The sequence below is a fragment of the Petaurus breviceps genome, unplaced genomic scaffold (genome assembly GCF_028583685.1).
Source record: "Petaurus breviceps papuanus isolate PSGF00001 unplaced genomic scaffold, PetGlider_PUasm1.0 379, whole genome shotgun sequence".
Classification (NCBI taxonomy): domain Eukaryota; kingdom Metazoa; phylum Chordata; class Mammalia; order Diprotodontia; family Petauridae; genus Petaurus; species Petaurus breviceps.
Window position 1 is genome coordinate 946665 of NW_027186303.1, and position 18523 is coordinate 965187.

General features: G+C 44.4%; 1 protein-coding gene across 2 annotated transcripts in view; it reads right to left on the minus strand.

Annotated features, from left to right (window-relative positions):
- The window catches only part of NT5DC3 (5'-nucleotidase domain containing 3), a 79303-nt gene extending 65556 nt beyond the window's left edge, over window positions 1–13747 (minus strand). For both annotated transcript variants that reach the window (XM_069099364.1, XM_069099365.1), the window contains exon 1: window positions 13513–13747. In XM_069099364.1, the coding sequence (XP_068955465.1) occupies window positions 13513–13732 (220 nt within the window). In that variant the 5' untranslated portion in view covers window positions 13733–13747. The remainder of the gene's footprint in view (window positions 1–13512) is intronic.
- Between the last annotated feature and the right edge of the window lie 4776 nt (window positions 13748–18523).

Genomic DNA, 18523 nt, shown 5'->3' on the forward strand with positions numbered 1-18523 from the left:
GGGGGGGGGGGGGGGGGGGGGGGGGGGGGGGGGAGGGAGGAAGGAAGTTGTGTTGTACAACTGACCGGTTCCATTTGAACCTCCAGTGGGGCAACTCTAATTCACAGGTATTGTTGTTTGTCCTTCATTCTCAAAGAGGACTGTGGTATCAGGGAGGTGATGCCAAGACATGCAAGTGACTTGGATTTGAGGGAGGGAGGACTATGCAAGGTCTCCTGGTAATCTCAGAGGGAAGGAACTGGGAGGTTGGAGGGAACAGGAAAGGCCTCTTGCTGAAAGTGGGATTTCAGCTAAAACTTAAAGGAAGTCAGGGAAGTTAGAAGGCTAAAGTGAGGAAGTAGACATGACATGGGGGAACAGCTGGTGAATAGGCAAGGGGAGTTTAGGATAAGATAACTGAAAAGTAGGAGGGAGCCAGGTTGCAAAACATTTTATTTATTTAATTAGGCATTCATTCATTGAGATTGATTCCCCCTATCTCATCAAGGCTAGAAGTTACACTGGCCACTCATAGGAGCAATTCCACTGCTGACCACCATGGAACCTTTGACCTTCTCTGTTTCTGACCTTGGCTACTTTGCCCCCTTCTTGTGGCACATGCTAGGTCCCCCCTTTCCCTTCTCCTAGAAGTCACTCGCCACATTGATACAAGACTCAGTGAAGATACTCAGTCATCTCTAGACCTACTGCAGCTCAGAACTCCTGAGTTCAAGTAATCTACAGGCCTCAACCTCACCGATAAGAGAAACTAGAGTCATACATTACCAATACACCCAACTGTGAATGGCTTTTAAAAGCAAAATAGATCATTTTATATTTGATGTACATTACATTAGTTGAAGTTTACTGAGTAGAGAATGAGAGGAAAGGAAGGGTCTGTGACATGGTCAGATTTATATTTTAGGAAGATCACTTTGGCTACTGAGAGGGAGATGGATTGAAGCAGGGACCTAGGGCAGAGAGAAAAATCCTACTTAACTTCATCTAATTACTGCAAATGTCCTGCTGTGAGATGATGAAAACCTACACCAGGGTGGCAGCTGTGTAAGATGCTGCAAAAGGGAATGATGTGAGAAATATCATGAAGGAAGACTTGCTGATGGATTAGACATGGGGAGCAAGTGCAAAGGGGGAGCTGAGGATAATGCTGGGGGTTGGGAGCTATGGTAACAGGAAGATGGCGGCGCCCTCAACAACAAAACAGTCAAACAATTTTTCCCAGAGCATGGTGAAGGAAATCTCCTTTTATTAACTGTTGAATGACCTCTGAGTGTCTATTTCATTCCAATATCAAACATAAGCTACCAGACCAGACTGGGTCAGGCCCAGTACACAACACCCTCATTCTTCAGATGAGAAAACTGAAGCCCAGAGAGGCTGAAAAACCTTAGAGATTTAGCGTAGGGTTTTCGATGTGGTAGGTGCTTAATAAATATCAGCTGATTAGCTGATGGGCTGACAACTTAAAAGGTACAATTTGGTTAGTGTATCTTTTCTTATTATTCTTGTATTCATTCTTTCATATCCAATGACACCATGGGCAGTGGGATTTTATGAACACAACAGGCCTAAAGAAGAAGGAAGTTTTTGAAAAGACATGAGAAAGACATTCCTTCTCCCCAGTCCGAGGCCACATCTCTTTCCTCATTCTGTCTTTAGGGCCTCCCCTCCCACTTCAATGCATCCATTTGACCTTTTAAGAGGAGATAATGCAGGAATCACTCCACACTTCCTGACCTTATTCTGCTACTGTGAGGGTCCTTAGGAACCATCTGAACTTGTGTGCACTGTATGATACAAGGCATTCCTGTACCTCAGCACCAGCAGAAACCGGGCTGAGTCACCGACATGGCTGGCCCATATCCAAGACTAATTCAGGGGCTGGCACGTTTTAGTCCCAACTGGGTCCTCCCTTTAGAAGCATTACACACTCTTAAAAGGCAGCAAAACATATCATGTGGCCCTTGCCAACACCAGGTAACAGGGTAACAAAAAAAAATAAAAGAGAACAGGGTAACAAAAAAAATAAAATAAAAAGTTTCTCTCCAAGAAAGGAGGCCCAGAGGTCAACCACCAGTTCTGTGCTTAGCCCTGTGTCTGGCATACAGTAGGTGCTTAATAAATGCTTGTACATTGACTGTCATTTGGTAACTACGGTCCTGAACCTGCCTCTTCATCTATAAAATAAGTGAACTGGATTAGACAGCTTTCAAGTTCCCTTTTGCCTTTGAAACTATGTAAGTTTAGAGAAATCTGCAGTTCACTTAGTATTTTATTCTAGTCACGTTCAGATTTACTGACCAGGTTCATCCTGATGAATCAGGATGGGAGGATGGTACACTGTGAGCGGGGAATGACCCTAGAAACCATCCCAGTCTAAACCCCACCCTCTCCTTATTTCACAGATGAGGAAACTGAGGCTCCAAAAAGGAAGAGTGCCTTGGCCAAGGTCACATAAGTAGGAAACAGCAAAGGCAGGATTTGAACTCAGTGCCCCTGACCCCAAATCCAGTGTTCTTTCCACTACATTATGCTGCCTCTTGCCAGGACAACTAGGCAGTGCAAGTGGGTAGAGTGCCAGCCATGAAATCAGGAGGTTGTTGTTTGGTCATTTTCAATCACGTCTGACTTTCCCTGACACCTTTTGGGAAGTAAAGAGGACATGAGTTCAAATTTTACCTCAGACACTTCCTAGCTGTGTGACCCTGGGCAAGTCACTTAGCCCTGTTTGCCTCCACTCTCCATCTATAAAATGAGCTGTAGAAGGAAATGGCAAACCACTCCATTACTGCCAAGAAAACCCCAAATGGGGTGACCAAAAATCAGCCAGTCTCTAAAGACTGTCCCATCTCCACAATCCTATTTTCTTACTCTCCACCATTTTATTCTAGCTGACCATACACTTAGAAACCATGGCTGTTATATGGGTCATACTGTGTTATCCATTAACTGCTTTATGGATCTTATCTCCCACCGCCCACAAGATAACAATGTCCTTGTAAAAAGGGATCAAACATTCATCTTCCTGATGTCATGGTCCTCTTTGAGAAAGGACAAACAACTGAGAGAGACAGTAGGGTAGTAAACAAAACCAGAATCTGACAGAATTGGGTTTTAAGTCCCCCACACTTATTAGCTGTCTGACCCTAAGAAAGTCACCTCATCAATGCAAGACTCAGTTTCTTCACCCATAAAACCTGGTGCAATAATTAGATCCATATATGCTATCAATCCTCTGCTATCCCACCATGACAGCTCATGAACACTATGCTTAACTGTGTCTTGTAAAAATTTATTTATTTTTAGTTTACAACATGCAATTTCACAAGCTTTTGAGTTTTAAATTTTCTCCCCTTGCTCCTCCACAAAACAGTGTGCAATCTGATATAGGCTCTACATATACATTCATATTAAACGTATTTTCACATTAGTCATGTTCTAAAGAAGTATAACCAAAGGAATGAAAGATGAGAAAGAAACAAAACCAAACAAAAAAAGAGAGAGAGCAAATAGGGAGGGATTCTTCCATCTGAATTGAGTGTGTCAACTTTAATGACTAAGCTTGACCCCAGAGACTAGATAAAACACACCTCCCGTCTCTTCTATGGGGATGGTGGGGACTATAGGTGTGGAACATTGCATAGACAGTCCGACTTGGCTGGTGTGTACTGAGTTTGGCTGAAGCCTCTTTTACACACACATCTGCACAAACACTTTGTACAACACTGTACAAAGCACAAAAGAAAACACTTTCTTTTTTATTAGTGAGAGGAAAGAGCTCTCTTGAGGAGAGGGAGAGTAAGAGAGAGAACTTTGCAAATGAAGACAAAGGAATTCGCATATTTTTAAATGTTTATCCACTGAGGGCTCAGAGTAAATTCTTGCATATGTGCTTTTATCTCCAGTCTTTCTTCCCAGCTAAACTTTCTACAACTTCCTTAGCCTGTGGCACCCTGTCCCAGAGCCACCCCTTGGGCTGGGGCCTATATCTACCCAGTAAGGAGAGAGAGAAAACAAAATTGCCCAGAACATTTGAGTGTTCCTCTTCAGAAGCCCTTTGGTATGCAATATACGGTAATATCATCATTATGTGGTGAGAAGGCAGTTCTGGGCTGTCATTTCAGCCAAGCTTAGTGGTACACCATAAAAGCACATTTCCACTACCCAAACTGCTCATTTCTACAGTGTTTTTCTACAACTTTGCACAGTGCTTTTCATATATTATCTCATCTGAACTTCAAGTTTCTCTCTATTCCAGTCTTTCCTCTTCCTCAAGATAGGCCTGACCAAGTCACAATCTCCCCCAAGATCAGTCAACTTCTGTGACTCTCCATGACCTCTAAGAACAAACATGGAATCTTCTGGCTCCTTCCTAGCTTTCCTGTCCTTTTACTGTTTTATTCCTTCCCTGCCACATACTCCACAATCCAAAGACAGTGATCTCCTTTCACAAGACACTTCATCTTCTGACTGTTTTCACTGTCATTTCTCTGGAATCCTGGAAGCAAAGGGGAGCAGCTATTTCCAGTACAAGTGTGGAAGCACCCCAGTTTCCAAGGTCCCTGATGCTCCATCCTGATATAACACAGATGTTCCTAAAGATCCAGCACTCTGAAGCTCAAAGACCCAAGGGTAGAGATCAGCCAATGAACCCAAGTGAGCCTGGAACAGGACCAGGCAGGGCCATTCATCCCACCCAAAGCCTAGCACAGGGTGGAATCTGGTCCTAGCGCAAAGTCCCTGGTCAGGAATTAAAACTGAAGAAATGAATAAAGAGAAGAAAACTCCCACCACTATTAGGAATTATCGGAGATATAGAGATACCAGAAATTTCAATCTAAGAGGAGAGAAATGCCATAACAACTGCAAGCAGAGACTCAAATAAAAAAAGAATTTATTTTCCACAAGAACTGCATGAATACCTAGAAGAAATGTATCAAAAGATAAAGGCTCTGAAGGAAAGAATTAGGAGCAGAAAAAGTTGCTTATAAGAGAAAGTGGTAAACTTTACCCAAGTAATGGATTCCCTAAATATGAGAGTAAGTCAAAAGGAAATCAATCACTACATCAGATAGTAAATATTAAAACAAAATCAAAAGGCTGAAAAACTAAAAAAATGTAAAATATCTGATATTTCAAATAACTGACCTGGAAAACAGGTGAAGAAGAGATCATTTAAGAATCAAGGGACTCGGGGGGCAGCTAGGTGGCTCAGTGAATAGAGCACTGGCCCTGGAGTCAGGAGGACCTGGGTTTGGATCTGGCCTCAGACACTTAACACAAAAAAATAGCTGTGTGACCTTGGGCGAGTCACTTAACCCCAATTGCCCTCCAAAAAGCAAATAATAATAATAATAATAATCAAGGGACTCACCAAAAACTATGATACAAAAAAAAGTGCTCAGATTCAAGAAATCCCAAATGAAAAATGCCCATAGCTATTGAAAATCGAGGGCAAGGTGAAGATAGAAAGAATCCCACCAATCACCTCCTGAAAGAAATCCAAGTGGTGGCTAGGTGGCACAGTGAAAAGAGCACTGGCCCTGGGGTCAGGAGAACCTGAGTTCAAATCTGAGCTCAGACACTTAACACTTACCAGCAGTGTGACATTGGACAAGTTACTTAACCCCAACTGCACTCCCAAAAAGCAAAAAAGAAATAGGAGTTTCTGAATGATCCTTCTTTACCCCAATTGCCCTCCAAAAGCAAAAAAAAAAAAAAATCCCAAATGAAAAGTCCCAGATATGCCGCAGTCTAAATCCAGAGTTTCATATCAAAGAAAAAATAGTGCAAGCATCCAGAAAGAAGTAGTTCAAGTACCAAGGAACAACAGTAAGGATCACACAAGACCCGGCATCTTCTATTACAAACAACACAAGAGCTTGGAATACACTCTCCTAAAAAGCAAAAGATACAAGCTTAGAACATAGCATAACTTACCCTACAATGCTGAGTATAGCCCTACAGGGGAAAGAATGGATCTCTTTTGGAACAGAGGTCTTTCAAGTATATCTAATGAAAAAGCCATAGCTGAGTGGGAAATTTCTTTTTTGTATGACTCCTGCATTGTATCTTTTTTCCAATTACTTGTAAAAACAATTTTTAACATTCGTTTTTTAAAATTCTGAATTTCAAATTCTCTCCTGCATTCCTTCTCTTCCCCGCCTCTATGAGAAAGCAAGTAATTCGATATAGGTTATATATGTGTAGTCATGCAAAACATATTTCCATATTAGGCATGTTGTGAAAGAAAACAGACACCCCCACCCAAAAAAAGCACCAAGAAAAATGAAGAAAGTTTTAAAAGTCTGCTTCAATCTGCACTCAGATTCCATCCGTTCTTTCTCTGGAGGTGGATGACATTTTTCATCATGAGTCTTTCAGAATTTTCTTAGATCATCATAATGCTGAAAATAGCTAAGTCATTCACAGTTGATGGGTAGGAAATTTCAAAAGTAAATTTATTTAAGCAATTGAAAGATGAATGATGATGCCATGCAAACATTCTAATGCAGAAGAAAACAAGTATCTCTTCAGAACCATAATGTCTTGATTTTTTGAGAGTTACATAAAAATATTTAACTGAGGACCTATGGGTCCTGGGAATTTTGAAAAGGGAAAGAGAACACAGTGCAAAAGGAATACAGTAGGGGCAGCTGGGAGGTGCAGTGAATAGAGCACTGGCCCTGGAGTCAGGAGGACCAGAGTTAAAATCCTGCCTCAGAAACTTAACACTTACTAGCCATGTGACCTTGGGCAAGTCACTTAACCCCAACTGCCCTGCCCTCCCCCCTCCAAAAAGACCAAAAAAAAATTTTTTTAAGGAATACAGTAGTACAGAAAAGGAAGAAGAAGAGAGTAAAACTTGAAATGTCTCACAATTAAGAGAAGAGTATACAAACATAGATAAAGGTTTTGAACTGGTCAAAGAGCTGAACATATATACATACACACACACACACACACACACGCACACGCACACACACCCCAGCTTGGTGTGGAAATATATCAAAGAAAAAAGAGGGAAACAAGTCAAGATGAGAGGAGAGGTACTTAAAAAGGAGAATAATTTTTGTTTGTTCAATCATGTCTAACATTTTGTGTCCCCATTTGGGGTTTTCTTGGCAAAGATACTGAGGTGGTCTGGCATTTTCTTCTCCAGCTCATTTAAAAGATTCTGATCAAAATGACCAGCCATGTCTCTAGAGGGCTTTTGGGGAAGCATGTTACTCACTTCCTGACAGAAGAGAGAAGAACTCAGGGTGCAGGAGACATACACCTCTGGGCATGGGCAACGTGTGGATCTGTTGTGCTTTATTATACCATATTTACTTGTTACAAAGGGCATACTTTCTCCATTTTTAGTGGGGGTAGGGGGAGGAAAGGTGGATTGGCAACAATGAAGATCATTTAGCCTTTTTTAAAAATTCACAACCTAGGATGGCTAGGTGGCGCAGTGAATAGAGCGGCCCTGGAGTCAAGGAGGACCTGAGTTCAAACCCAGCCTCAGACACTTAACAGAAAAACTAGCCCTGTGACCTTGGGCAAGACACAACCCCAATTGCCTTCCAAAAAGCAAAATTAAATTAAATTTAAAAAAAAATTCACAGCCTAGGTGTTAAAATGGATAAACCACTTGGTCCAAGCTCTAGCTGTGTGACCCTGGACAAAAAGAAAAGGTCACTGAAATATTTTCTTAAACATACTGAAAAGAATAGAAGAAAGGAACACAGACAAGTAGCTCAGCTTTGAGAGCAGCTTGTGAAATTTATCATTTTTTAAAGTAAATACAGTTTACTATGCAATCATCTTTGTGTCACATATGTATTGAAATGTTCCCTTTTTCTGTTTTTTAGTTCATAATGAAAGAAAATGTGAAGAAGGAGAAGGAGGAAAAGACCAAAAGAAGATCAGAAGATGACACAGACATTTGGGAAATTACTAGAACTCACATGTAAATTTTAGGTGAACAAAAAATATCTAGGCTGTCCACAGCAGAGATTCACAGTTTCATGTGTAAACCGCTTTTTCAATTCTGCTTTGTGTGGGGAAATGTTCCTATTGGTTCATTTCAATATCATAATAAGTAAAAGGAATATTTTTTTTACCAAAAAAGGACAGAGGAAGTGAATACAGACAGCTTTTTCGGGAAATTTAGCTGAAAAGGGGAGCAAAGATATAGCTTTCAGAAGGGACAGAATCTAGTGATAGTTTTTTCTTTTTGGAGGGCAATTGGGGTTAAGTGACTTGCCCAAAGTCACACAGCTAGGCGTGTGTGTGTGTGTGTGTGTGTTAAGTGTCTGAGGCTGAATTTGAACTCAGGACCTCCTGACTCCAGGGCTGGTGCTCTATTCACTGCGCCACCTAGCCGCCCCTAGTGACACTTTTTTACAGATGGGGAGATGGGTACATTCGTAAGCAGTAGAAAAGAACCAATAGGAAGAGAAAGCCAGTGCTGGGTGGCATAGTAAATAGAGTGCCAGGCCTGGAGCCTGGAAGACCTGAGTTTAAATCTTGCCCTAAAGGTTTTATTATACATTTTTTTATTAGACCTTGCCCAGGCACAACCCTAGACAAATCATTTACCTCTCTCAGCCTCAGTTTTCCCATCTATGAAACAGGTGGCAAAACTGGCGCCTCCCTCATCAATATGTTGTGAGGATCCAATGAGCATTTATGTGCAAAATGCTTTGCCAAACTAACAAAGCTACATAAATATTAGCTCTTATTAAATTCTATCTGATTCTTCTGTGAGGCAAGCTGGCAAGTTGGTTTGACCCCATTTTATAGACATGGAAACTGAGGCACAGAGTCACTCCATGACTTGCTTTAGGTAACTCAGCTAATAAGTGGCAGAGCCAGGATTCCAACTCAGGTCTTGTGACTCTAAATACAGGATTCTTGGCACTACGAGTCAGCTGTTTCTGTGCATCAGATGTCCTTGAATTAATTCACTGTTGTAAGAGAAAACAAGAGCTACACTATGTACATGGTTTGCTAAAAGTTGGTTATAAACTAGAACTTCCTTAAGGACACAAAGGTTCCTGTCATGGGATTTTAATCTAACACACAAAGAAGCACCATGTTTCCAAAATACAAAGTAAAAGAAAAAAGGAGGGGAAACTGAGGTTAGCTTTGCTTACAGACTTGAGGCATAGGTCATATATGGAGTCTGACACAGAAGCCTCAGTTCAGCAAAGACCTCAAAAAAGAGGGGAGCAAGAAGTAATGGTCAAAGGGAAATAGTCCTGGGGTGGGAAAGATCATTCTTTGGGCTGTGAAGTAATTTGCACTCATGGTCTCCCATCCTTCTAATGCACTCCTTTGCCTCAGAAAATCTCTAGCTTCTCCCAAAGTGCAAATCAGTTTCCACTTTCTCCAGGAGGCCTTTCCTGATTTCACCTCTCCCCCTTAGCACCTTCTCTCTTTTTGAAACTATTTTGTATTTTGTTCAGTTGTTTCAGTCATGTCCCATTCCCCATGACCCTATAAATGGGGCTTCTTGGCAGAGATAGTGGAGTGGTTTCCCATTTCCTTCTCCAGTTCATTTTATAGATGAGGAAACTGAGGCAAATAGGGTTAAGTGACTTGCCCAGGGTCACCCAGCTCATAAGTGTCTGAGACCAGATTTGAACTCAGGAAGATGACTCTTCTGACTACAAACTGTTTCCTATTTATAATCCCCAGGCACATACCACAGAATCTGAAAAATAGCAGCTTCTTGATAAATCATTTATTGAACTGAATTGATATAATTTGTTGAGCTAAATTAATTTACATCAGTCAATAATAAGTCAACACTTATTAAGCCCCTACATGTGCCAAGGGCTGTACTAAATGCTGGGGATTTGAAGAAAAGCAAAGGACAGTCCCTACTGAGGAGCTCGCAGTCTGAGAAGGACACAGCATACAAAGAACTCTGCACAAACTAGATCTGCAGAAGATAGATTAGAGTCCCCAACTATTCATTCAAGGGCATTTATTAAGCACCTACTTGTGTCAGTCTCTATGCTAGGAAAAACAGTCCTGGCCATCAAGCAATTGACACTCTACCAACCCCACACAAAAAGGTCAACGGCTCTGAAGGCAAAGCCTTGGGTCGGTCTTCTCTGAGGCTCACTAATCTTGTGGTCCTGAAGGAGTCACTCCCTGGCCCTCACTTCCCCATCTGTGAGGCAAAAGTCTGGACAAGATGCTCCCCAACGTCCCTTTAAGTTGATATTGCCCCCTCACTTTCTATCAATGGCTACATTGCAGAACAATGATCACTTCAGACCTGTGATGGTGTGTGATGTCCATTAGCTCCCACACTGCCCACGATCCCTGTGTCTTCCCTTAATTTGGGCAGCTGCCACTTTTTCCTGCAATGGTTTTGGCCTCCCCAATACCAAAAAACACCTTCTAATCATCTGCCTCTAATCTAAACAACAAATAAAAAACAACCAAGATTCACACAAACACAAACTGTATATCTGTAATTTGTGTTACCAGATAGGAGTAGCATTTAGGGGTAAAGCAAGTGCAGATTTGAAGGAAGGTCCTGAGGACCTCCTCCAGGAAAGCAAAGGACCCTGTCCAGGGTCAGAGAAAGAACTGGCAGTGTCTGTTTTAGATCCAGAGACGCTTGATTGTTTTTTTCCCCCCTGGTTTTCAAGTGCATTATGGATCACTGAGCTCTGGATAGGTGTGGGGCATATGAGAGAGAAAGGGAAGGTGGGGGGAGAGGGAGAAAGAGAGAGAGACAGAGAGAGAGAGAGAAGGAGAAGAGAGAAAGGAAGAAAGAGAGGGAAGAAGAGAGAAAGGGAAAGAAAAAGGAAGAGGGGAGAGAAAGAGAAGGAAAGAAGAAAGAAAGGAAGAAAGGGAGAGAGAAAGGGAAGGGGGAGAGAAGGGAGATTAAGGAAGAGAAGAGGGAGAAAGAAAAGGGAGGGAGAGAGGGAGAGAGAGGGGAAGAGACAGAGACAGAGAGATGGAGGGAGAAAGGGGGAGAGGGAGGGAGAGAGACAGAGAGGAGAGAGAGAGAGAGAGAGAGAGAGAGAGAGAGAGAGAGAGAGAGAGAGAGAGAAAGGGGAATAAGGAAGAAAGGGAGAGAGGAAGAGAGGAGGGAGAGAGAGAGAAAGAAGAGGAGAGGAGAGAAAGAGAGCTTCCAAATAAGTTTCCATTTGAGGAGAAGAAATTTAAGTACAATGCAATTTCCAACTAGGGGAGAAAAAAACCAACTGCTCAAGTCAAGTTCAAGCTGGAACAATTGGAACACATTTGCCTTTGGCTTTGCAAATCTCCTAGTGCCACCGAACTGCCAGCTCTTGTCATCCTCACCATCAGTATAACATTTTAGTGGTAAGAAATGGGATGAGGTGTTCATTTCTTAAATTCCAGAATTTTAGAGCTGAAAGGAACTTCAAGGTTCTTCTTGTCCTTGTGATTCCCCCAAGGTCATAGCTGTACTCTCCAGCAGAGCTAGAATTAAGGTAATAGGATGTGGGATGGGGTTGGAGAGCATGAGGGAGGAGGGGCATCTTCACATTCTGTGTCCTGGCCCCCTCAGACCATCAATCAGTCAAGCTAGGGAAGTCTATGGACTCCTCAGAATCATGTTTTTAAGTGCATAAACCAAAAGGGACTATGCATGAAACCAATTATGCTGAAACCAAAATAAATTAACACAAACTCCAGGTTAAAAACTCCTATCTAGTCCAACCGCTTCATTTTACAGGTACGAGAACTGAGGTACAGAGAATGACCTGGAGAGCAAGCAGCAGAATCTAGGGCTTCAAACTCCATTTCCCACACTGCTTTCATGTCCCCTCATTTATCTCCCCAATAGCATAGAGAGAAGCGCACTTTAAAAAGACAGGAAAAATGGCTTCACCATATGACCTTGGACCAATCTCAACCACCTCATCTGTAACAAAGTATCTAATACCTGCTTGGCCTAAAAGGAATGGATGAGGTCCTATTCAAGTCACAATATACAAAGGCTGAATGGTGCCAGGGAACCTGGATTCTGATCCTGACTGTGGCAATTACTGCCTGAGTGACTTTGGACAAGCATTCCCTCTCACTGAGGAGTTTGAACTTAGATGGCCCTTCCCATTCTCAATCTTGGGATTCCGAAGAACTCCTTGCCCAGGGTTCTTTCCATTGTCCTTGGCTCTGACGAGGCCAGACCAGATGTTTGTTATCATTGTACAAATGAGACAATCAAGGCCCAAAGGGAAGTCCAAAGTCACACACTGGGTTAATGGTAAGGCTCCTGACTGCAGGGATTGTGACCCCTATTGAAAAGCTATTTGAAAAGCATATTTGACTTCTGGCTAAGGGAAACTTGGAGGAAATTCTTCTCTCTCCTGAAATCCTGGATCTGTAGCCACGTGAAAGCAATACCTTCCAATTATCATACAAATATCTTCCATTTCTTCAATTCCAAATTAACAAAGATGATGCCACAAGAAAGCTCACAGCCCACTTGGACACCAGGTGCTACAAGGAACCAGTCACCAACTGCTTAGCAAAAGGGCCATGCTGACTAAGTTTTCTTACATCCAGGAAAGTCCCTCTTCACAGAGGTTAAGACAACCAAAATATACAACCCATTCTTATTGCCAACAATTTGGACAGCAGATGCTTGAAAAATCAAAGCCTTCTTCACAAAAGTAGGAGACAAGGCCAGGCTTGGCTGACACTCCCCTCTCTTTCTGAAGAGCAGCTGGGAACAAGTCTTCCCTGCTGGACCAGAGGACCTCAGGACCTCTGAAGAGCAGGGAACTGTTGTATTATTTCGGTTTAGATCACCAAGGGGGATTGGAGGGGTGGGGCAGCAAGGAGAGATAGAGACAGAGACATACAGAGAGGGAAGGGGAGAGAAGGAAAGTCAGGAGAATGGGGCAGGGGTATGGGTGGGGGAGGGGGAAGGGAGAAAGAGCTCTTTGCCTGGAAGACAAGTTTTAATGTTTCTACGAGAAATATCTACAACCTTTCCCTGGGACAATACCGAAAGATGACTGCATCTGGAAAGTCAAGTTCAATGCTAATCAGTGTGAGGGCATGAAAGGGGTGGCAAGGGGACTATGGATGCTCCCCAAAGGTCAAATCCTGCTGGAGTCAACCTGGATCCCAGCATCCACCTGCTCCTTTCAGGGAACCTCAGCCCTTAGCCTACCTAGCTAAATGGCCACAGAGGAAGACAATTCACCCTTCACTGACGTTAATACACAGAGAATCCTCCCCAGACCCTTACGGCAAACCATTTGAACAGAGCAAATGCTACAATCTCGGGGAAGAAAAGCGCCTGGCACTAAGACGGTCAAAACAAAGGTCTGCCCCCACTGAACTGAAAGCAAGCTGGGCAGCAGCCCCGCCCCCGCCGCGCACCCGGAGGTAGCTAGGGGAGCCTCTCCCCCACCCCCAATTCCCTAGACCACCCTTCAGAAGGAACGCTGGCCAGGGAGGGGACGACGTTGGCCGGAGGCGGGATCAGCTCGGCGCTCCCCGCTGCACGGCGGTCGCACTCACCCTCCGTGCCCCGCTTGGCCTCCCTGTAGCGCTCCCACAGGTAACTCTTCATGTCCGGGGCAGCTCCGGCCGCCATGCAGAAGCCCCTGGCGCTGCAGCCGAGGCTCGAGGAGGCAGCAGCGGGGGCTGGGGGTCCCCGAAGGCAGCCGCCCAGCAGACCTCGCCGCGCCGCCGCCGCCGCCGCCCGGCAGCCCAGCCAGGGTCCGGCCGCCGCTGCCATGCTGCCGGCTGCCCGCGCTCTGCCTGCCCCAGAGCTCCAACCACACGTCTGCACCGCCCCGGGAGCCAGGCAGCAGCTGCGTCTGCAAGCACGTGGCGGCTCCGCTGCCGGCCGGGGCGGGGCGCTCGGGCCGGGGGCCGCGCAGCCTCACGCCTGCTCCGCGGGGGGCTCCTGGGGCGGGAGCCAGCTGAAGTCACTTCCTCGCAGCGGTGGGAGCAGTGGCAGTGGCAGCGGCGGCCTTCGCTCCCCCGGTGCCTGTAGCGCGGGAGGAGGCGGTTTGGGGAGAGCCCCTGGGCATTGGTGCAAGGTGGCACCGGGGGCGGTGCGGGGAGGCTGGGCCAGGGGCGCCTCCTGAGCCAATGCCTTGACTGGCTGAGCAAGAGCGACAGCGCCCATGGCCTCCACCCCCACCCTCCGGGCACCAGCCCTGGAAACACGAGCTCGGTCTGGGAAGAATTTCTGCCTGCAAGGAAGAGCTCAGCCCCGATCCCCTAGAGGCTGCAGCTGGCTGGGAGCTCCCCGTCCTTCCAACGTGCCCACCCTCCCTGGGCTACTAGGCGGCCCTCAAAGCACTCCTTTCCTGTGCTCGCAGCTTCGGGCGCTCAGCTAAAGGGGGTGAATTCAGCCTGCACCCCAGAAGCAAGTGCTGGTTCTCAGCAGAACCCTGGATGGGGACCTGGAACCCGAGTTCGAAGGTGTGTGACCTCACCTCCCTGTAGTCCGAGTCCTAACCCTAATTCCGGGCACTGCAACATCCTCTGTTCATACAAAACACCCGAGGGTGGGATCAGAGGACCAGGGCACAAATGCCACCTCCGGTGCATGGAACCTTGTGGCAAGCACTTCCCCTCCCTGGGCTTCAATTTTCTCAGCTGTAAAATGAGGCCTGGATGGCCCCCGACCTCTCTTCCAACTCCAGTATCTTCATCCCATAGTCCTCAATGTCGAAGTGATTTTAACTTAACAGTAATGATGTCATTTCCACTAGTTAGAAAGTCAAGTCGTTTTAATTCCTGTAGCTTCTTCCTGACCCCATTTGGGGTTTTCTTGGCAGAGATACTGGAGTGGTTTGCCATTTCCCTCCCCAGCTCATTTTACAGGTAAGGAAACTGAGGCAAACAGGGTGAAGTGCTTTGCCCATGGTCACACAGCTAGTAAGCGTCTGAGGTCAAATTTGAACTTGGGTCTTCCTGAATCTAAGCCCATCACTCCATCCACTGCACTGCCTAACTGAAATGAATCTTCCACTAAAGGTCTCCTCCAGTAAAGGCTTCCATCATAGTATAAAGCCAATGTTCTGAATTTTTTGTGTGTCCTGGTCCACCTTAGTCTGTGAAGCTTATGGATGTCACAGAATCAGGCTTTGTTGCCTAAACTCATGACTGAAGGGGAAATGCCACATTTCAGTTAGGGGTTAGTGATTCTTTTTTTCTTCTCCCAAGTTCATGAACCCTCTGAAATCTATCCATGATCCCAACAGTCCCTGGGTGGGAAAGTCTCAATAGCTATGCTTCCTGGTCCTGCCTACCAAACAAAGAGCTTCCCATACAGGCCCATTGCTGAACAGTGAGTCTGTCCAGCCCATGATCAATCAGCCTTAATCAGTTTGAGGTAGCTCAAGTCTTCAGGTGCCGTTGAAGAGACTCCATGACATCTTGCAAAGCTTTGAGAGTTCTGAGTTGGTCAGTGGAAAGAGCCTCTGATGTAAAATCATCTTGACCTCCCCTTAGCATGAGTGTTCATGGACCCAACTAATTACCCATCTCTCTATTGGACCTACAAGATTGAGAGCCCTCAATGAAAACTCAGTCAATGACAAAGCCCTCCCAAGAGTACAGAAAACCAGGGCAATAGCCAGTTCTTAGTGTGTGACTTCACCCACCAATTAAGTAGGTAAAGCTGAAGCCTTATCACAAAAGGAGATGATGTGGTCAACTGATACTGTTTCCAAGTCCCTACCTTTTTAGCTGGCCTAGTAAACAGTATCACTATCAGCTGATTCATTTTCTGGTTCATGTACTAGAGCAGAGCCAAGATAATTTGGTCTTTTCCCCACTTGGTTTCTCCCAAAACAACAGATCTCAGATTAAGGGGATAGTATTGTCACAATGACATCTGACAAGAAGACTCATCTTGGTGAGTTCAAATCCAGCCTCAGACACTTACTAGCCCAGTGACCGTGGGCAAGTCACCTAATCCTGTTTGCCTCAGTTTCCTCATCTATAAGACTATCTCGAGAAGGAAATGACAAACCACTCCAGTATCTTTGCCAAGAAAACCCCAAATGGGGTCAAAAGAGTTAGATATAACTCAAACAACTGAATAACAGCGAAAACTATAAATCCAGGACTCCCACGTATGTCTCCAAGTGAGCCAGAAATTTCTCTGAAAATCCACATTTACTGGTCCCATTAAATAATCAGTCTCCCTCTCCTTGAAGAAAATTCATTAATTTACCCAATGGGGCTGAGCATTCTCTGTCCACTGCTTAAATTCTGGCTGGGAAGGAGAGGTTTCTATGCCCCAGATCCCTTCCTGGAGCAGTACTATTAACCAATCTGATGAAGAGTTAAAGAAGGGATCTTTAGAGAGCGCAGTGCCCTGAAATCTAAAACAAAGCTGGGGGCTGTAGGGACTGGTGCTGACTTTCTCGTAATTGCTCCCACACATACACACATACACCCTTTTCTAGTCCCCCCCCAGTCTAGTAAATGCAAGAACTCAACCATCATACATGGCCTCCATTCAGCCTATCAGCCTATTCAACCACCCCTTCTTCCAGCCCACACTGGCAGAAGAAAGAAAACAAGCTGATAGTCAGTTATTCAATACTTGAAGTGCATCCTCTAGTGCAAAGAGTTGTCTCTAGCAGCCAAAAAGTAGCTCAGAACCCCCAGAACTACCCTAACTTTGTGCTGTGATAGCACAGGGAATTTCTGATGATAGATGTGTTATCAGCCCTGACACCAGTTTTCTGTCTATAACACCATGGCTCTTTTCAGAGTAATTCTAATTACTGAAACATAAAAACAACCAGTACTGACCCCCAAGACCAACGATCTAGAGGATTTGTTTTGTTTTGTTTCAATTTCCCAACCTCTTCTAGGGTCTATATGTATGACTTAAATCGAATGTGAATTTCAGTTAAACATGTTATTAAAATTCCTTCTACCTCCATGCCTTTATTTCAGTCTATCTACTATAGAATGTTCAGCCTCCTCTCCTCTGCCTCTAAAAATCCTGGCCTCCCTTCAAAGCTAACCTCCTACAGAATTCATCCCACTCTTTTCCTAAGTCATTGCTTTCCCTTGACTAGGCAAATTACTTGTCATTTATTATGTATCGACTTTTTTCCTTTATCAGTAGACTTGGTTTCCCCCCACCACCACTTGTAGAATGTAAGTTCTCCAAGGGCTGAAATGTTTAAACTAGTGTTTGTAGCCCTAGCAAAGTATCTTGTACATAACAGGAACTTAATAAATGCTAACTGGATTTGCTTGACATGCATAAGACCCACTGAGATAACTGGAAATACCCAGATTATAGAATAATAAATTTTATTCTGAAATCCTGAAATTGCTACTCTAAGCACTAATTTGAAGCATTTGGGGGAAAAAAACGTTCCCGCAGGAAGAACATAAAAGCAAAGAAACTTAGAAAATGAGGTAGTAAGTAAGTAAATGGAGAATTGAGGGAGTGGAAAGCATCATGGAGCCCACAGAGGGACTTCTGGTCTGAGCAGCTTCCAATCATCTTTTCCACTGACTATATGGCTACTATGTGAACTGTGGTATGTTCAGAGCTATTCCTGGAGTGTGGCTGCCTGGAGTTTCCAAGATTTTACTGCTTTAGAAGAAGCTCAGGGAAGCTGTAGGGGACCATATTTAATTGATACTATAAACAAACATAAAATCATTCACTTGTAGCTACATCTTCACCCCCACCACTATCATAGAATTGTGTAGGTGGAGACCTTTGGGGTCCCTCATTTTAAAGATGAGAGAAAACTAAGAGCTGAAGTGAGCAGTCTACTACACAGGAAGGAACAAAGCCACGATTTCAACCCTTGTCACCTTGATACCAAATCCAATGTTCCTTCAATCACTGGAACTGCCTTTCATCAAGATTAAGCAGGGAGCTAAGCTCCTCAAAGTGTACCTTGCTCCCCTTCCTTTTTTTAAACTTCTTTCCCACTTTAATGCTGTCTTTAATGTTAATTTTAGCCAGATTTTACCTGCATCAAAGTGTTGGGAGACATACTATAGGGGTTTGCCCTAGTTAACTTTCGTGGATGGTCCCAAGTAAGGGAGGAGGTAGTACAGTGGATAGAATGCTGGACCCAGAATCAGAACAACCAGAATCTGAATCTTGCCTCTTACTGTGAGCCCGTGATCAAGTCACTTAACCTCTGTATGCCTCAGTTTCCTCATCTGGAAAATGAAGCTAAGAGTACCTACCTCCCAGGGTGGTGTGATAGTAATGGCAATTAAAGATTCCCCTGTATTGGCTTGGTTTTCAAATTGATTGTATTAAAACCCAGAGTTTGTTAATCCCACCTGTGGGATGGGCTTGTTGATGTGAAAAGAAAGTCCTGAAGTGGGAGGAGCTGGTGATGTAGATTTGGAGAGACAAGAGAGAGGCGGAAGTTCTTTTTGGAAGCAGCACCTCGTGGAGAGGGAGAGACTAAGAGATTGCTGGTGGCCGATTTGAACTGCCCTGGACTTTTGAGACCTGCCCCCTGAGCTGCCAAGGACTGAGGAGACATGGCTGTTTTGCTGGTACTTTGTCTGT